General features: G+C 41.7%; 1 protein-coding gene across 17 annotated transcripts in view; it reads right to left on the reverse strand.

Moving 5' to 3' along the window:
* The window catches only part of kcnma1a (potassium large conductance calcium-activated channel, subfamily M, alpha member 1a), a 168,428-nt gene that overhangs the window by 23,213 nt on the left and 127,519 nt on the right, over nucleotides 1–17,696 (reverse strand). For 14 of the 17 annotated variants that reach the window (XM_061228791.1, XM_061228792.1, XM_061228786.1 and 11 more), the window contains one exon: nucleotides 5,483–5,576. In XM_061228791.1, the coding sequence (XP_061084775.1) occupies nucleotides 5,483–5,576 (94 nt within the window). Of the gene's footprint in view, nucleotides 1–5,482; nucleotides 5,577–14,201; nucleotides 14,376–17,696 lie in introns of all 17 variants that reach the window. The other 3 variants (XM_061228784.1, XM_061228789.1, XM_061228787.1) reach the window with 1 other exon arrangement.

Genomic DNA, 17,696 nt, shown 5'->3' on the forward strand with positions numbered 1-17,696 from the left:
GAATAAAGTGACTCCTTGAGAACCACAGAAATTCTACATTTATATGAATTCCTTTTCAGCATCAATTTCTGTCCATAATTTGCAAACTCAAGTTGTTTACTGGAACTCGTAACAATTCCTAACAATTAATAATGTTAACTCAATGTCAAAAAAGAAATGTAAAATTACTATTAGAATTTGACTTCATGCTTCAAGCATGTATTTGTGCAGTAAGTGGCTGGATGTACCGTAATTTCTATTATTACTCTAGATGTACTCTCAAAAATTACGCTTGTCAAAAATGTACATGTTTGATCCACTTGAACTTTTGGAGACATTTAAGTATGTATGATAATCAGGGGAAGGAACCACACCTAAGATCTAAAAGTCTGACTAAAATTGCTAGAGGAAAATCTCTCTTTTCTTTATCACAGCTTACCGAACATAAAAGGCCCAAAGGTTTGTTTTGGCCAGAAGCTCACTGCTCTTAATTAGGTGTCTTGGAGGCTTGCTGTGATGTTAACCACATGTTCAGGGCTATATGTCAATCTGTTCTTTTGTCTCATCTTTGCCTGAAGAGATGATTTATTTCAGTTTCAATCATGCTTCTATAAGAAATCTCAAATCAAACATTGACAGGACATGACAGATGACTGCTTGCAGGTAAGTATATGATGTCAACTAGGGGTGCAAAAAAAAGTCCTTGACAGCTGTCCAGTTTCAGCAGGTTTTGTGTTCTTCCTTCAATCGGCAGCCAATTTAGACCATGGGAACAAGGTTAGTGAACTCTTTCACCAATCGAAGACCTAAATTAAGCAATTCAGTGCTTTAACACACCAAAACTCTCAAACACCCCCTATCTCAAATACCTCCCCAAATCACCCAGTTCAACTGTTCTGGACTACAATTGTGGACAATCCATTTCTCCTGTTGTTCTTAGGTACTGTTGACTGTTAAGAGGTGGCAGCCATACTGTATGTCCATCCCAGTTCCTCAAACCATGGTCCGAGGTCTGAGAACTGCTGGTTTTCCCACCCTCCCTTTACCTGGGAATCAGCCTGGCCAATCAGTTAATTGTTCAGTTAATTACCCAGGAGAAAAGAAAAAAGGCTAGATTTCACTGCCCAGCTTCTCGTTCTATTTCTATTCTGTTACTGACTGATAGCACTCATTGTGCTACCTATTCGCGAATAGAATAGGATTATTATAATAATTTGGATTAGGCCTTACCATAAGGGTTATTAAAGGATTATTCTTGCAGCTAGTATAATGTACACTGATTTATTGTGCTTTGACGGCCCTATGAGTTTCAATGAAAAAAGATTGTTTAGATGACAACTGCATTTATCGCCATTATATTCATCCTATCAGTCACTGAATATTGTGCGTCACCACCCGATTTATCACTCTCATCCATCACTGTACCGCATATGAGGGGAGTCCCCTGTTAAGCGCTCAATATATTAATTCATAAACAACTGTAATATTCCATCTTTACAATTTTACATAGATTTACAGTGAATGCACTGCTCCCCTTGACAACGCATAAACTATGAAAAATGACAGATAATGCAAAGAACCGACATGCCATTAAATTACCTGCGTGATAAATAAAATGGAAGACTTAATTCCGCAAAAGCAGCTTGGTTATTGCGTAATTCAACGTGGAATAGATTTTATTTCACTGTGGAACAGTCATTCAGTGGAATCACAAGTCATAAATAAGTGCTTTGTATACAATATTTACAGTATGTACACATATGGACTGTTACTTTACATCATAATGTGTAATGTGAGAAACTATTGAGTTATATTGTGTTTGCACTGTAATACTGTACACTGCATGCGAAGAGGCCAGCTGTATATTTGTCTATATGGGTATTTGCTGGATTTATTTTACACCTATACATTTCAGTCATAATGTGCACATAGTTCATATAGTCTACAGATTTAAATATTTCACATAACAGATAAACAAATAAACTTTGCACTGTATAGGCTACTTTATGAACTGCACTAGAATCCTAATATTATATACTGAGATAATCCACCCCCCCCCCCCCTCCCTCCCCTTCATCCTGATTTTAGCTTCTCTTGGTAACAGAAGCATCGTGTCAATTAACATTCATGGTACGGAGGGGAAATCAGTCAGCTCCAGGTGTTAATAACAGCGAAAACATTTAGTGTTTTTACACCCGGGCTGAATATTTCATTGCGAGGCGTGTGTTGCCGCGCTCACTCTACGGACCCCTGTCACTTCCATCTTCCCCCGCCGAGATGACTGGCTCGGCGAAGCTCTGCCAGGATAGCTATCTTTCACAGACTGTCAGCGAAGACTGCCTGTCACACGCCAAGCCCGCCGGTCCCAGCGACTGACGAGGAGCAGGCGTGACACCCGCTCAACAGCGCGCAGGGATCTCGCCAAACGCGTACTGACTTTCCACAATTAGACACGTCCCGTGACCCTTCAGAAAGTCTACGGGAACGGTGTTAATTTCATCGGGAATGTCTCCCGCGAAAGGCAACCACGCTGCGTTGCTTCGCCGACATATTGCGGACCACAGAAGCTCATTCGTAATGCGGCACTTTTAATCATCATTCAGTTTTGATTGTTTGCTAGTCTAACGTAGGCTACTGTATGTCCCGACGTTACTCACTACGGTAAGTTTTCCTTCTCATTAGGTATCACCAAAGTACAATAGTTAAAAGATACATTTCGAGGCTAAAAACTACATTGACAAGCTCGCCTGTAAGTTCAAACCCAGAGCTGAACTTCCAGGAGGCATCTCGACCTGGAGAAAGAGAAGCCCTAACAGCACGGCGGGGTTTTTCGTTTTATTTTTCAAACAGTTTGGGCTATTATATTCCAGCTTATCACTCAACAGTCACCGTACTGGGATGAGCTCACTCCCACAAACCCCCTTCAGCCCGCAACCAGAGCAGACTTCGCTTTGAAAATCTTTCCCATCATGCAAACTGACAAAGGCATGCTTTTCAAAAACCCACAGCCAATCTGTTGATCATTATTTATTTACAAAGGCCTGGAGGCACAGAGGTCTGTAAAACTATGCTTGATACAGTATAGGAAAGCTTTTTTTCAGCTTGTAAAATAAAGCATCCCTTAGGCTACCTCAAACAATCATTTTCTATTGTGCATAAAATGCTCCTTGTAAGACTAAAGCATTTAATATATATGCTATAATATATTGACAGGAAGGGCATTTGTGGAGAAGGGGGCTGCACCGGTCTGTGTTGGGTCATTTGATGTTTCGCTAAGGGCTAAGACTGCACCTACAACTAAGGACCTGTCACTCCAGTACCCAAGAGTTTGCAGGATACAGAAGTACCCTAAAGCGCAAAAACTTTGACATCGCTTTGAAGCATATCAAAACAGTGCAAATAACTCCCCAGAATTATTATCATTCCAAGATCAAAGCAAAGATGCATACATTACATGGCAGACAGGGACCTTCAACTCTGCACACGAAAAAGAAAAGGTTTTCTCCTTAAAGTTAAAGAATGAAACTAACAGCTCTGTAAACAACAGTCAGTTGGAAATGGGCCAGTTTGGATTTTTTTTTTTTTCTGTCTTTCAGGAGGAAAAAAAATCATCTAGTTTACTCCAAAGAATACCACGGGTATTTCAAACATTAGCCCCTGCAAAGAAATTCAAGAGGCTACCAAACTCCACACGGTCAAATGTTTGGTATCCATGAGGGCCAACCAAACAATATTTCTTAGAAAAGAGATTCATTTCTTAGAAAAGTCCTCCATAAGTTCCCCAGAGCCCTGAATAATATTTATGACTTTGCTGGTGTGGTGCTAACCAGGTTGCTATTCCCAAAACGTACATAAAATGCAACCATAAAATCGTGTAAGTTTAAGTAATGGTTTAATAAACCATTTCCTTTGAAAATGCTAACAGAAAACACCTGTGTGTCCAAGTTAAATGATCAGCGTTATAAGGTTATAACACACAGGGGGATATTTCATCTCTTCAATGTATTTCGGAGGACTGGAAATGTTCAGATGACCGTTCAAACTCAGTCACAGCTTTCTCTGTTGTATTGAGGGTCCCGTGACTGATCTAGAGTGGCCTGTGGAATTCTGAGGTGGACATCAAAAGGAAGGGTGGGAGTGAGCTTCAGCCTAGACCCCAACCCCAACCCCAACCCAAGGGCCTAATCGTTCTGGAGCTCCGTCCACAGAACACCATCTCAGCAGTTATTACCTAATTAACCCGTTAAGGTGTAAGATTACGAATGCAACTAGGATGTCCTGAACTGAATCTTCGAATGCTGATGTAACAACCATTACTGGTAACTGAAAGCACACAGTTCAAGAACACAGACTTAATTTTGTGGAAGAAAAAAAAAAACATTCCAGAGACCCCAAACTTCTTAAAACCAAAAATTAAATCCACATCCAAAGTTCAGCACGATAAATGGGAATACAAATGATTCCTGTGATGCTCCGTCAATAAATATCTTTTATTCCCGGTTTCCCTTCAGTGTTTTTACAGTGCCCCACAGCCCTGGTCATAAGTCAACATGCCTCTCGATCAGCCATGTGAAGAACTCCCACCATGTGTGCAATCAGAGTGTGACTAAATCAGCCTCAATGCCCTGAGCACTGGGGAACTGCATCTCTTCTAAAGAACAGCACTTTTCAGGCATGTGCATCATGAACCAATCTGAAAATCTGATTTCCAGGGAAACAGCATCCAAACTATTTTCTTTTGTCATTCCAATGGCTGATATTATATTTAAGGCCCATTTTTTATTAAACAGAGGATCACTTAACTGTCATTGCGCAATACATTTTTAAAAATGTGAATAATAAAAAAACAACAACAATGAACTGCGTTAAAAACAGGAGATGACAGAAACTCCCTAGCATCCACGCTTCACGTTCCAATTTCAATATGGATTCCTTCCCCTCTACATCTTTTAAACAATGTGCACGATTCTCCGTAACACGCCATACTTGTGGAATGAAAACCCTTTCATCAGTCAAAATCAATTAACAGCAATTTAACACCAAAGGACAAGATAAAAGGAAGGTAAAATACGAATTCATTTTTGATTGTTATGATACATCTCGCATGTGGTTACTGGTAACTGTACTCAGAGGTGCTCCAACAAAAGAGGAATGGCTCAGGGCAAGGGAAACACAGAAGCGTCTGTGATTGGTTGGCGACGGCATTAGTGCCAGCGTTGTTTAAGGAGTACATGCGGACGGGACCAGGGTGACGGCTGAGACTTTGAAGCAAGTGTTTTTTTCAAACGCCTTTTTCGTGACAGGAATATTTCAGCTCTGTCATTAACCACTGACAGGCTGACAGAATAAACGCTTCAGCCTTAAAGGGGTTTCACTTTCTCACCAAATACCCCCCCCAACCCCCCCACCATCGCCCTCCCACACTCTCAACAACCCACCCCCTTCTCTCTTTCTCATTTTGAAGGCTAGAACATTCCCCCCCAGCCCCGAGCTGTCGTCTTACCTCGTCATTTTGGGCGAACAGTTGGGCGAATTTCGCATGCCGCCGTTTCTCTGCTTTTTTTTGGGTGACAGCGTTGACGGGTGCTCATCTTCGACTGCAAACATATGCAAAAGTGTCAGATTACGGACGGCCAAATCGGAAATGTGTGCTGGGTGTGACACACTAAAAAGAACACCAAAAAGCCAACACTCAATCAATCATTGCAAAGTCTAAAGACCACCCCTACACCCACCCACCCAACACAAAAAATACAACTAAAAAAACAGATAAATAACATGTTAGTAGGGAGAAAGATCAATTTGTGGAAGGCTAGGAGGGTACGCAGAAAACCATTTAGACCTGACATATTTAACCAATGATTATCTCAAAAGCCTAGGTGCTGTTCCGTCAGATTGAGAGAGTTTATGTATTCAGGTATTGATATGCTTATGAATATGTCTAGAAGTGGCTGGACCCATAGCAGTCTGCATCAGTACAACCATGCATTCCAGTGGCCGCAGGTCCTCTACGTGCAGCGGGCTGTCAGTGCTGGGCCTGACCCAAGGACAGGCCGAAATTTGCGGTTTGTGTCTGTGGAAGGAAGACGCTTCTATTTTTGCGAAGAACCTCATCACCAAAAACGCTCGACGTGCCGTCGGGAAGCAGCGTGCTTGAGCTCTCATACCGTGGCGCCTCCGCAGGCCACAAGCACACTTCACTTCCCCGACGGCCATCTTGAGACGCCCCATTTCATGCTGAAGCAGCACTCCACACACAAAAAAAAAGCGCCAATCTGACCACAAAATTGTTAGCACCGTTTAGTAGCAAGCGCACCAAATGTTAAAAGTCAAGGGAGACTCGACGGTAGTTATTCATACAAACCCGGTGAGGGCACGCTCCCACAAAACAAACCAGCTCCAAAATGACAGGCTTTCCAAAACCATAAAAATAACTTTATACCGAAACACCAACCTGTTCAATGCAGGGGTTTTCAGGAACCTCACAACTTTCCGTACTATTCTTTTTGCGGCCACTTGATGCGATCCTCTGCAGAGTGGTTTTTATTTAATCTGATAGCTCTTTCTTTCTCATTATTTATGCGTTACTGTGCCGGGTTATGAAACTACTCCCTGTCTGACTCCAGCATCATACACTTTCATGTTACTGGCGGAATCCAATCCGTCAGTTTGATTTACCACCATTAAACAGTAACTACAAAGCCAGACACAGAATAGAATAAATGCAGACTTTGAACCTTGAAGAAAGACGTGTCTAAAATAAGCCTATTCAGAAAAGCTCAGCCTTAGTTACAATAGTCTGATCACATCTAAGGACCTGTGTATGTCACAGACCTTTGAAAAAAACATCCCAGCAAATGCTGTGTGTATTCTAGGCTGGGGCATGCCAAAGTCGCTGTCACTTCAAGCTGGTATTAGTTCTTCAGTTAGAATTGAAAATCACAGCACTTGTTAGCTCAAGCCAATGTGTAATGTGAGCGAAGAATCAAATGCACCCAGGCCAGTGCATGTGGAATTTGAATATCCTTCATATTCCCAGTTCACACGGTCAGCCATTTTATAGAGGACAATAAAACTGAATCCTTGACATTCCACTTCAAAACTAGGGATAAACTACAGTAGCATTTCACATTTTATATTGTGCACATATATTTTCTGGCAATAGACATGCAAAGTTCAGAAAATAATATTTTTTCCAGAATCTTATGATCTGTTTTGACCTCCTATCACTATACCTTCTGTACCTCTTAACTGGCATCCTTCAATCTCTAATCCTAGTTGTTCTGGGCCAGGCCTCTGTAACCCTGGTCCTGGAGAGCCGCACGCTCAGGTGAAGTGAGCTAACTGTGTAATCAACTGCTCCGATTGATTAATTAAGCGCTGAGTAACAACACAAACCAGCACCACTGGTGTGGGGCAGGCCGTTAGTTTCCAAACCAGAATGAATCAACAGAGCATCTCTGACTTAGATCACATAACATGTTGAGATAATTGTGTATTATGAATTACGCATTGCAATGATTATAAGAGTCAGCATAAGTAGGCCATTTCCCTATTTCTATTCTTTTTCGTTCTCAAGTAGGTTTTCGTTCTCAAGTTTTGTCCAGTAAAATTGTCCTGTAACAGCCTAATCTTTTCAGACACTCATACTAGACAGAATTCACTGAGTTACATTTAGGAAAAAAATAGCTATAGCTATCTCCGTTATTGGCAGTACATTGTAATACTCATATGCATTCGACACCTTCTCCAATATGGCAAACGTTGTTTTTGGAGAGGGGCATGGAGTCCGGATTTTAAATAAACAACTTTTAACACCTTCCACTAACACTCTTTAAATACAGTACATTTAATACATTTTGAGGTCTGAGTTGCATATTATGTTCCACAGTCAGGTTGACAGATTACCAGGGTTGGGGTCAATGCGATCTCAATTCAGCCAAGTCCAGAAATGAACTGAGACTCATCTCAGGAACTGAAAAATGGCCGTCATGCTCGTGAACCAGGGAGGTGAAATGGCCTTAACCACAAACCTGCACGCTGCTTGTTATGGGGTCGTTAGTGTAGGGGACTATGCACATGCATACATGCACAGCAGCGTGGACTGACAGCTATGGCAACCTAGGGGGCACAGTTTTTGGGATGGTAGCCGTATTTGACGAGCAGACTGAAAGCCCGCTGTAGCCAACTGGCCTCTGTGGGTCCGTTGGGGGGTGGGGGTGGGGGGGTGGTTCCCGTTACAGTTATTAAGGAGAGGACCAGGTTCAAACACATCGTCATTTGGGCTGGCTCTGTGAACCGTGTAACCTGCACTGCCACTCACTTTAATCGAGCGATTCTGATAAGATGGTCTAACGTCATCCTGAAGAATTGACGATGGTAAGTAAAACATTAAGGGAATACAGCACCTTTAAGCAAACATAAAATAAACCAAAAAATCAAGGAAACTGTCAATTAAAATACTGAGCAAAACACATCTTCAGATTTATAATTATGAAAATAAATGACTGTCATTTCATGTATTTAATGTGGTCCCCTTTTCATTACTAAGTAAATGAGTCAATCATTAGTGCCATAAAAGCAACTGTCACTTTTCATAATCAAAGATGACACCAGTGTTATTAAACACCACTTAACCACTTGGCATAAACTGAAATGTTCAATATGACATTTGCATTGCTATTCATAATAAACATGAATTAATTAAAGGCTGGCTGTAGTTCTTTCTCCCATTCTGTTCCTGCTGAGAACAAAGTCATGACAACACAGAATAGCCCACATTAGAGAGAGAACTATAAACGTATATATAAATAAACCAGTGCGGTGGTTCGCACAGCAGCCAGAAAAGAAATTAAGAGCTGTGCTACAGAAAGTGTTTAAGATAGAGGACACCCTGAGAACGTAAGAGACTCCCTTTGCTTTCTCCACAGTGGAAAGTGTGTGTGATGTGCATTCATTAGTTCTCACACAGACGACTCTATTAACCAGTGGGTGATCGCAGAGTGTGTGTGCACTCAACTATTCTCTTCTGCATCTCTCCATGAAAGCAAAGCCGGGAATGACAACAAAATCACTGTTAGCAGTTAAATAAGTTCCTGTGAACACTGCAGAAAAGTAGCTACAATAGGGCCAACGTATAGTACGATACAGTACAGTACAACCAGTTGGTTTGCCCCCACCATAACTGTATAATTTGATGCATGCACAGTGCTGTGCCAGTTCTGTCACTCAAATCCGATCATCTCTGCATAAAACGAGGTTAAACAGCTAAATGGACTTAGCTGAGGTTTGACAGTAGTGCTAAAACTAGCTCTGAGCGATATATAGATGATTACTTCTCCCGGCAGCTACTGGATAGACTCAGACCTCAGCACTGAGAGCTCCTGGATTCATCTGGCCCTTGTCAAACACACGCAGTATTATTTTGAGAACATGCAGCGTGGCAGGTCCAACCGTGGATCCGGAATAATCCAGACGGCAACTGTCTCTTCCAAGTGCACAAACGGAATGACGAGGCTGTAATCCATTTCTTATCAAGCCCGGGAAAACTGAGAGACACAGCTTTCCCTTCCACTTAAAACTGCACCGAGTTTCGCCCAAGAGGAATTCATTGCTTCGGAATTTTTTGCTTTGAAATTATTTTTTACAAGAATTATACAATGATTGCCTACATCAAGTTCAATAATGACTATTCTTTTATGGGTATTTTCAAAGGACTAGGTGAAGATTTTGTTGTCTTTTACTTTTTGCATTCCTATTTTGTTACACTTCTCAGGAAATCACATGATTGTAAAACACAAAAACAAAAAAAACTTAAACAAGGAAATTAATCATTTTAAGGTGACATCCATCTATATGCTGCCAAACTGCCATTGTATTTTGTAATAAATCCATGCGCAAAATACATGTCTCAAATGTACAGTAATGTCAAACTGATGGCATATCTTCCGTCTCAATGTCAATACTCAATGTAGAATCTATTACAAAATGGAGGAATGATAAAGGGTTTACCCAAGTGTAAGTCCACTTCAGACTGTAAATACAGTATATATCTTTTGGCTTCTTCCTTACCTAGAGCAGTAGCGCCATCTACTGTGAGCAACACTACAAAACACATCTATAGAAAATTGAAAACATGTACCATGAACTCTTCTAATTTTCTCATAGACCAACACTGACATTATGCACTTCGAATTACATCTGCGTTTGACTCAGCACTGTGGATATGCTCATGCCAGCATATGTCCATGTACAGTACATATACAGTACATTTTCATGGTTAGTGGAGAAACTGTCAGACATTAGACAACATTACTCAGTCACTACACAATCTGTCATTCGGGACAACTATTAATGCACATCAGCCAGCAATGATTCAGGGTGAAAGCTTTTTGCTGCAGAGCTTAAAAACAGAAGAAAAAAAAAGAGGGGGAGGATCACATGATAGGGCAACTTGACCAATGAGGTGCTGCTGAGAGCAAAAGCAGGAAGTGCATAGAGGTGGAGAACAAAGAAACAAACTTACTTGTTCTGATAAATCCATTAAAGATATTTTTAGCTGAGAAAAATGGAAAGACAAATGACAGGTTATGAAGTGGAGAAACTGTTGTAATGTTTTGGACCGAAATGAAAAAAATGGTTAGGTCAGGAGGAAGAACTGGGTTGTATGATGTCACCTTTGAAAAGTTCCTGAACAATGAAGAAAATAAAGGGATGGAGTTGGGAAAAACAATGAGTTCATTAACCAATGCTTAAATGGACACACAGAGAGGGCAGTTAAGGAAAGGTTTTTTTTTGTTGCAGATATTGCTCTTCTATTCCAAGTGTCAAGGCAGGTGACTTTCCAAGAGCACACCTCTGCTGAAAATTCCAGCTTAATCCAGCCTAAACTGGTTAAACTGGTTTAAGATGTGTTTTCAACACTTACATCTGATCAACAAGCTGTTCACCATCTGAACAGCCTACAGTAGATAGCCAGCTAGTCCACAATCTTGCTGTACCAGCTCAACCTGCTTTGACCACCTTGGTCCATCTAGAGGCCAGCTGTGACCAGTTGTGACCAGCCACAGACCCCTGTGGGCAGCCAGAAGAGTTAAAAATTCAGATTAAACCAGTTTAGAATCCCAGCTGGTCTAAACTGTCATTTTCAGCAGGGATATGAACGGCAGTGGAATATACACCATAATGCCATAACTAAAAATGCTAGACACGACCGGCAAAATGTGCCCGTTAATGTTTTTACCCACTAGCTCCCGTCATAGGCTCCAGCTATAAGCTCCAGCTGACCAAGCAGCCCTGACCTCACAGACCCTCCTCACGGGGGGCAGAATGCCATGCTCAGAGACATGAAATCATTTCAAAACAATTATTCTCACAGAACATGCTCATTGTCCAGGAAACCACATGTGATAAGAAAATCAGACACACACCACATTTGCAATGGCTGGGAGAAATTAGATTTCCTGTTATGCTTTTGTGACACATCTAAGGGACAGGCATCTGACAGTAAAAATGTAAAACTGAAGGGTGAGTACATGTGTTTGACAAGAGCTGCTATTGTCCTTGGAATGTGTACAGTACAAACAATGGTTCAGCATTCCTTTTGTTATTCAGATGATAATGCAGTCAGTGCAATCAAAAACCAACACAGCAAAAAAAACCAAAGAGCCACCTTGCTCTTTCCTGTCTCCTGTCAAACGTTCCTTTTCAGGAACAATGCATGCCACAAGACGACCTGTCTCAGCTTCCTATGAATTTGATTTCCATAATAACTTTGACCTTGCATGGTGTGATGGAGTGAAACACAACAGGAACTTCATCATCCAATCCATTAGTGCACTGGATAAGAATAACTCAAATGCCAAAGCATTACTGTACACAAAGGAATGTAGGAAGTAGCCACAGCTAAATCTGTCTTTCTGTCGTACAGCAGAAAAACACTTTGTTGTCAGCACAAATACTTGTAAATGATTCTACAAGATGACAGGTGCTGTCTGAACAGTGGACTAATTCTTTTTCTTTCGCTTCTAAAAAATCTTCCATCTCATTCTACATCTCAGCTTACCAGAAAACCTCTGCCATCCCTCAATGACACGCGATGTTTGGCAAGCTCGAATAAGAGGTGTTTAGTTTTCACAAACCTCGCTTCAAAGACTAAGCAGATATGCAGCCTTTGTGTCTGGCCCATTTTGAGTCTGAAATACCAGGGGCAAAATGGCAGATGTAAAGATTTAAAAAATTCTAAAAATCAAACAAACTGAAGAGGGGAACAAGATCAGGTATCAACGAATAAGCATTCCCAACATTGTAAGCGCTATTTTAACCACCCACAGCAAACCAGCACATTTTCAATGACTCTGACAAATCATATTTCAAAGAAAAATAAGTGCACTTATCAAAAAGCCTGGAAAAGAAACAAGTTAAGGTATGAATGACAGGGTATTTTCAATAATTATAACACAGCTTTAAAAGCACACAATGGTACAAGTATGGTAAACGAATATGAAATGATGAGCCAAGTTTGGCAGAATGGCCTATTGCTGTTATCACTCCCTGACGTTCTTATGCGATTAAGAAACAAGCCAGTAATAGGTATCCATGGATACCACCGGGGCCTGAAACACAAACTGCAGTGGCCAAACATATAATCCCACGTTTGAAGCTAATGTGGGATGACTTTCAAGAACGGCCGTAGACAATGTTCGAGAATACGATTGGCCGGTTTGACCTTGCTTTGATTGTGTGCCTTAACAGTGCCACGTTGAATCAACGAACACTTTGAATTTCACATGCGCTTACTCTTAACAAAAAGCTCCCGTCTCGCGGCAGTCTTCCGGGGAGCAGCTGACTAGTTAAGTAATTTGACCCGTCAAACCGCTAAAATTGCAGAGTGATCTTAACTGGGACTCTGTGGTACTCCTCTTTAAGTTACTAACTGGCTGAGACAGTTCTGCATAGGTGTACAAGGCACTGGATGAATCGTATTGACATCATTGCTCGCTGGGTAACCGAGAAACACCTTGAGAGACGAAGGTGAAAAAGGGAATATTTCTTAATAAAAAAATAATAGTTTTGGAGCCTTGGTACATGGCCAATACTGTTTATTGGTTTAATCTAATGTCAATTTCAAGGCTGACAAATACCCATCTCTAAAGGCTTGTTGGTCCCTATGCATTGAGGCAACACCCCCTCCACAGAGCCTTAAAGTCCTTAAAGAACATGTGTGTGTTGGGAGACAATCCCCTAATAGCCACCTGCTTGAAACAGGGCGGCCATTTTACAGTAGAACACCGTGTTGTGCGTGTGATCAGATGGAGCGATTGAGAAGGCCAGATTGGGAATTTGGTAAGAGCACCAGGAAATCACTTTCTCTTCCTTACAATTTTTCTCAGTTTAACATCTCATTTCAAAAACAGCGTCTCCTACAGCCCTGTGTCCCTGCCACAGCACTGGAGCACTGGAGCATTGGTTTTCTGCTTGGTCCAGAGGCAAGACTGCCCCCTACTGGCCTACCAGCACCACTTCAACCTGATTTTGCCAGGAGGTCACTTTTTTTTCTCTTAACATGACAAATTTAAAAAAAAACTTTTTTAATTGACTTCAAAAATCACTATGGAACTCATGTTGCCATAAAACCTTGCTAGTAAATCCAGTGAGCTTGAAGTGGTTTTTTAGCACAAAAAAAATAAAACAGAACAGAAAAACAGTTAGTGTGCAGTGTTCATTCTCCCAGACCTGGAAAGCCTTCAAAAACCATTTAGTGATACAATACCCACACAGTCATTACCTTCAGCAAAATATTCATTGACTTTCATCATACACTTCAATTGAACAGTATATACATCGAACACCAACTTCAAAAGCCACTAGCACGACACATTTTCTAATATCATACAGCATGCTCAGCACATCTCTACCACCTCATAGAAGCAGTCCAAAGCCACAGCACCATTACCAAAAAAACCATACCAAACAACAACCACACTAATAATAATAATAATAATAATAATAATAATAATAATCACCATAGGAGAAGGAGCGGGTGAGGGAGTGGACAGAGATGACGAAGACAAACCATTTAAAACAGCCATAAATTATGGATTCACGAAAAACGGACGACATGGAGCACACGGATAACTCCACACACACGTACCGCACTTACACACACACACGCACACGCACAGCACAGACATGGAACGGCATGTTCTGGTGGTCAAACTTACAGGCACGTAAACTGGTAGAGCAATCATTTACAGAGACAGAGGAAAGCGGGTAGGCTCGCCGGAGTGTGTCCGTGTTATTACGCGCACTGCCTGACATGCACGAGCAGTCTCGCTCAGAGCGTCCGCAATCAAAACAACATGCCAGCCTCATTCTTTTGTAGATGGACATCTTTGCTATAATCGTGTTTTGGGTGAGAGGAGAGGAAAAGCAGGTTAATGGCAAGGCAAAATCCAAACCCGGGGAAGTCGGAAAGGTTACTTCACAAGGACAGAAGGACAGAGCCGAGATTTAGGCACGGAGAGCTTTCACAGGCTTGACCCCCTTCAGGAGACGCGCGGCACTTCTCGAACCGCGGCAGGGTAAATGCCCTCCGCGTGCCATCAGCTGAATAGCAAGCAGCTTCTTTGATGCCTTCTTGGCATATTTTGTACACTGAAAGATTGTGGCCGACTTAAGCAATTGGCATAATTGAGTCAATCACAATCTGACAGCTTCCCACTGCTTATAATCACATACCTGATAACAATTTTATTGCGCAGTGGACAGCTGGTACCTTATGAATGTTAGCGTGCCATGTAGGCCACTATTTGATTGATATGCCAGTTATGATGCATGTATCAGGAGTTAATCAAATAATTTCAGATTGGAATTAAACTTAATATGGAACTTCATCAGGTGACACTTAATTCTCAAGACTGGTGAGAAAAACAGGAAAATCTCCAAATCTCCAAATCTCCAAGGTCAAGCTGTGTGTTCCAAAGCTGCTCCTGTTATTCTCGGTGAAAAGGTCAAATATGGCTGTGGGTGAGGGGGGGAGCATTCGGGGATGGATGAGTGATGTCTTCAGCAGCAAACCCAGTGTATTCGACTTTTTTCCCTTTTCCGGAACATTCCGGAAAGTTCACTCTGGATCACGTACCTGTATCCGTCATGCAGCGGCAGCCGCGCGTAGCATGGCGGCATGGCGCATTCCGTTCTACGCTACATCTCGGGTGTTTCACAGCAGCCCCTCTTTGACCTATCAAAGCTCCGATACTGGGGTTCACAGTCTAGACCCACTTTGCCACCATTTTAAAACTTTACCTAGCTGAGATACTGTACGCAATGCTCCCATGTTAGCCCTTATGTACGTTATGCAGAGCCGCCTCTATGTTTGTGATTGCATGAGAAACGTGTGTCTGTCAATCTTCATACTGTACCACACATCAAGGGCCAGTTTCACAGACACAGATTAAGCCTCGCCGTAGACCATTCTCCACAGAGACTTCTCCATACAGCACTCAATTTAGCCCAGCACTAAGCTTCATCTGTGTCTGCAAAACTGGCCTAATTAACATTTTTAAACCAATCATGTTTTTCAAGGGTCATGTGAAAAAAAACCCAGTGAAGATATTTTGGTTGGCCGTACATAGCACTTTTTTCTGCTCTTTATGCCTTTATGCCTTCACCAGGGTGAACTTACTGACCAAAATTTTGGTAGGTATTTCAGGTCAAAATATAAACTATTATTTAAATATTATGTGAATATTATTTGCACAGGGGGTGTACTGGTGCAGGAGCTGAGAGGTGTGAGCGGTGCTTCCTATAGCAGAGGGCTGCAGTGAAACAGCGCAGCCGTGGGGGGCATGTGGTTTGGGGGGGGTGGGGGGGATGAGAGGAACAGTCCCAGGCCCTCTGGCTCTCTCCGAGCGGGTGTGGCACTTTCAAAGAATCTGAGGAGACCACTGGCCTCTCTCAATGGCATTTGTAAAAATGAACCCAGATTAAGAGGACAATTTAAGCGCCCCGCTCTGGAGAGAAAGGGCTATGAGAAAATGGCTGCAGAACAGGGACTGTTGTTTATATAAAACCATGCATAATCGCTGGAATTGGTAGCTACTGGCATGCAGAATGGCAGATCAATTCTTAATGATCAAAGAAACAAACCAAGCTGTTTTGGGTGCTCAGAGTAAGCAATCAGACACGAGTGTCAGGACTGCGATTGCGAGATCATGCTGCAACCGATTACTGCAGTGATCGATTTGCATTCATTAAGAGTGCAGTATGTTTGCGAGGTTAGTCAGAAACACACACAGGGATGAAACACAAGACTGAATGACTGGATGTGATTTAAATGATGTCATACACCAAATTCTGCACTGAATCCCCAAGGGTAAAGCGTAACCTTATCTAGCAAGAGTGCCATCAGCAGCAACATTGATCGACCACGCCGCGTTTCCAGATGATCAACATGTTAAATAAGATCCCTCTAAAAGTGCACCATAGGGAAACATGGCGAAAACATTTAAACGATGCTCCATTTCCAAAACGAAGGCACAATACATATAATGTAAAATATGACAATCGAGTTTTACTATGCCTTTGCCAATTCACATGTCCCACAAATTAAAATGTCACATAATGTATACAATATTAAATGATTTGTTCTTTCAGAAAACAAAAATGTACTGTACTATTTATGAATTGTTACACTCCTCCCATTACAGTATAAAGTTCAAAATAGCACCACAAATAAACCAAACATTAAGTAAAGGTATACTTTTGAAAAAGGTCTACATCCATATTATGTGTTTTGTAATAGTTTCACACTTCAAAATACAGTTACACTTACTTTTTAACAAACACTCAAACAGACAATCGCCCCAACGTGGTTAGCTAAACTAGGACTATAGTATAATCAACAGCCAGGACAATAATAAGTAATAAGCACTCCTTACGCAGACAACTTCACCAAGCCCATAATAAAGAATTCTGGAACACGGGAAGCTCAGAGTAAAACACTGTTTAATGCAATGGAGCATCTGCACTTCAGGAAATTCGTTCGTTACACAGTACACCAGACTGACGTTACAACGTCCGCGAGTGCCTCTTACACTCTTCAGTCTGAGGGCGACGTCATAGACATCGAAACATCAATCTGGTGTACTGTGTAATGGACACATTTCCTGAAGTGCAAATACTATTATTACCTATATTAATTCATTAAATAACATGTTCTGCTGATTGCATTCCTGCATACGGGTACACCAGGAGATCAGTGCTCATTTCAGATTTGACACAAGAAAACAACAGAGTTATGAGGACATCTAGTGGCACATGGCTATACAGCTGTGTGTTCAACCGTAACAAGGCACTGTAGATCTTATAAGAATAAATGTTATAACATTAGAATGTTATAAGTTTCACTTAGGCAGTGAGTAAAAAAGGGCTCAGCTACCATCGAGAATTGAAATAGGGACAGCGTCATTACCCACGATCCCTAGGTTAAGAAGAGAGGCACAGCGATATAAAGAGAGGGAGGGAAAGGCAAGAGGCGGACAGGGAAACCCAGATTGTTTTGATTGTGTGGTGGCGATACTGCTCATTAAAGGGTGAAAACTTCCCACAGAATGTTTTTATCCCCCCACTACGCCAAAGTACAGCAGCTGGTAAAACTGAGCCTGATGGCAGGCGGGTGAATTTCAGGGGCTGAAGTCCCAAGCCGGATCCGACAC

Source organism: Conger conger, chromosome 18 (genome assembly GCF_963514075.1).
Source record: "Conger conger chromosome 18, fConCon1.1, whole genome shotgun sequence".
NCBI lineage: Eukaryota > Metazoa > Chordata > Actinopteri > Anguilliformes > Congridae > Conger > Conger conger.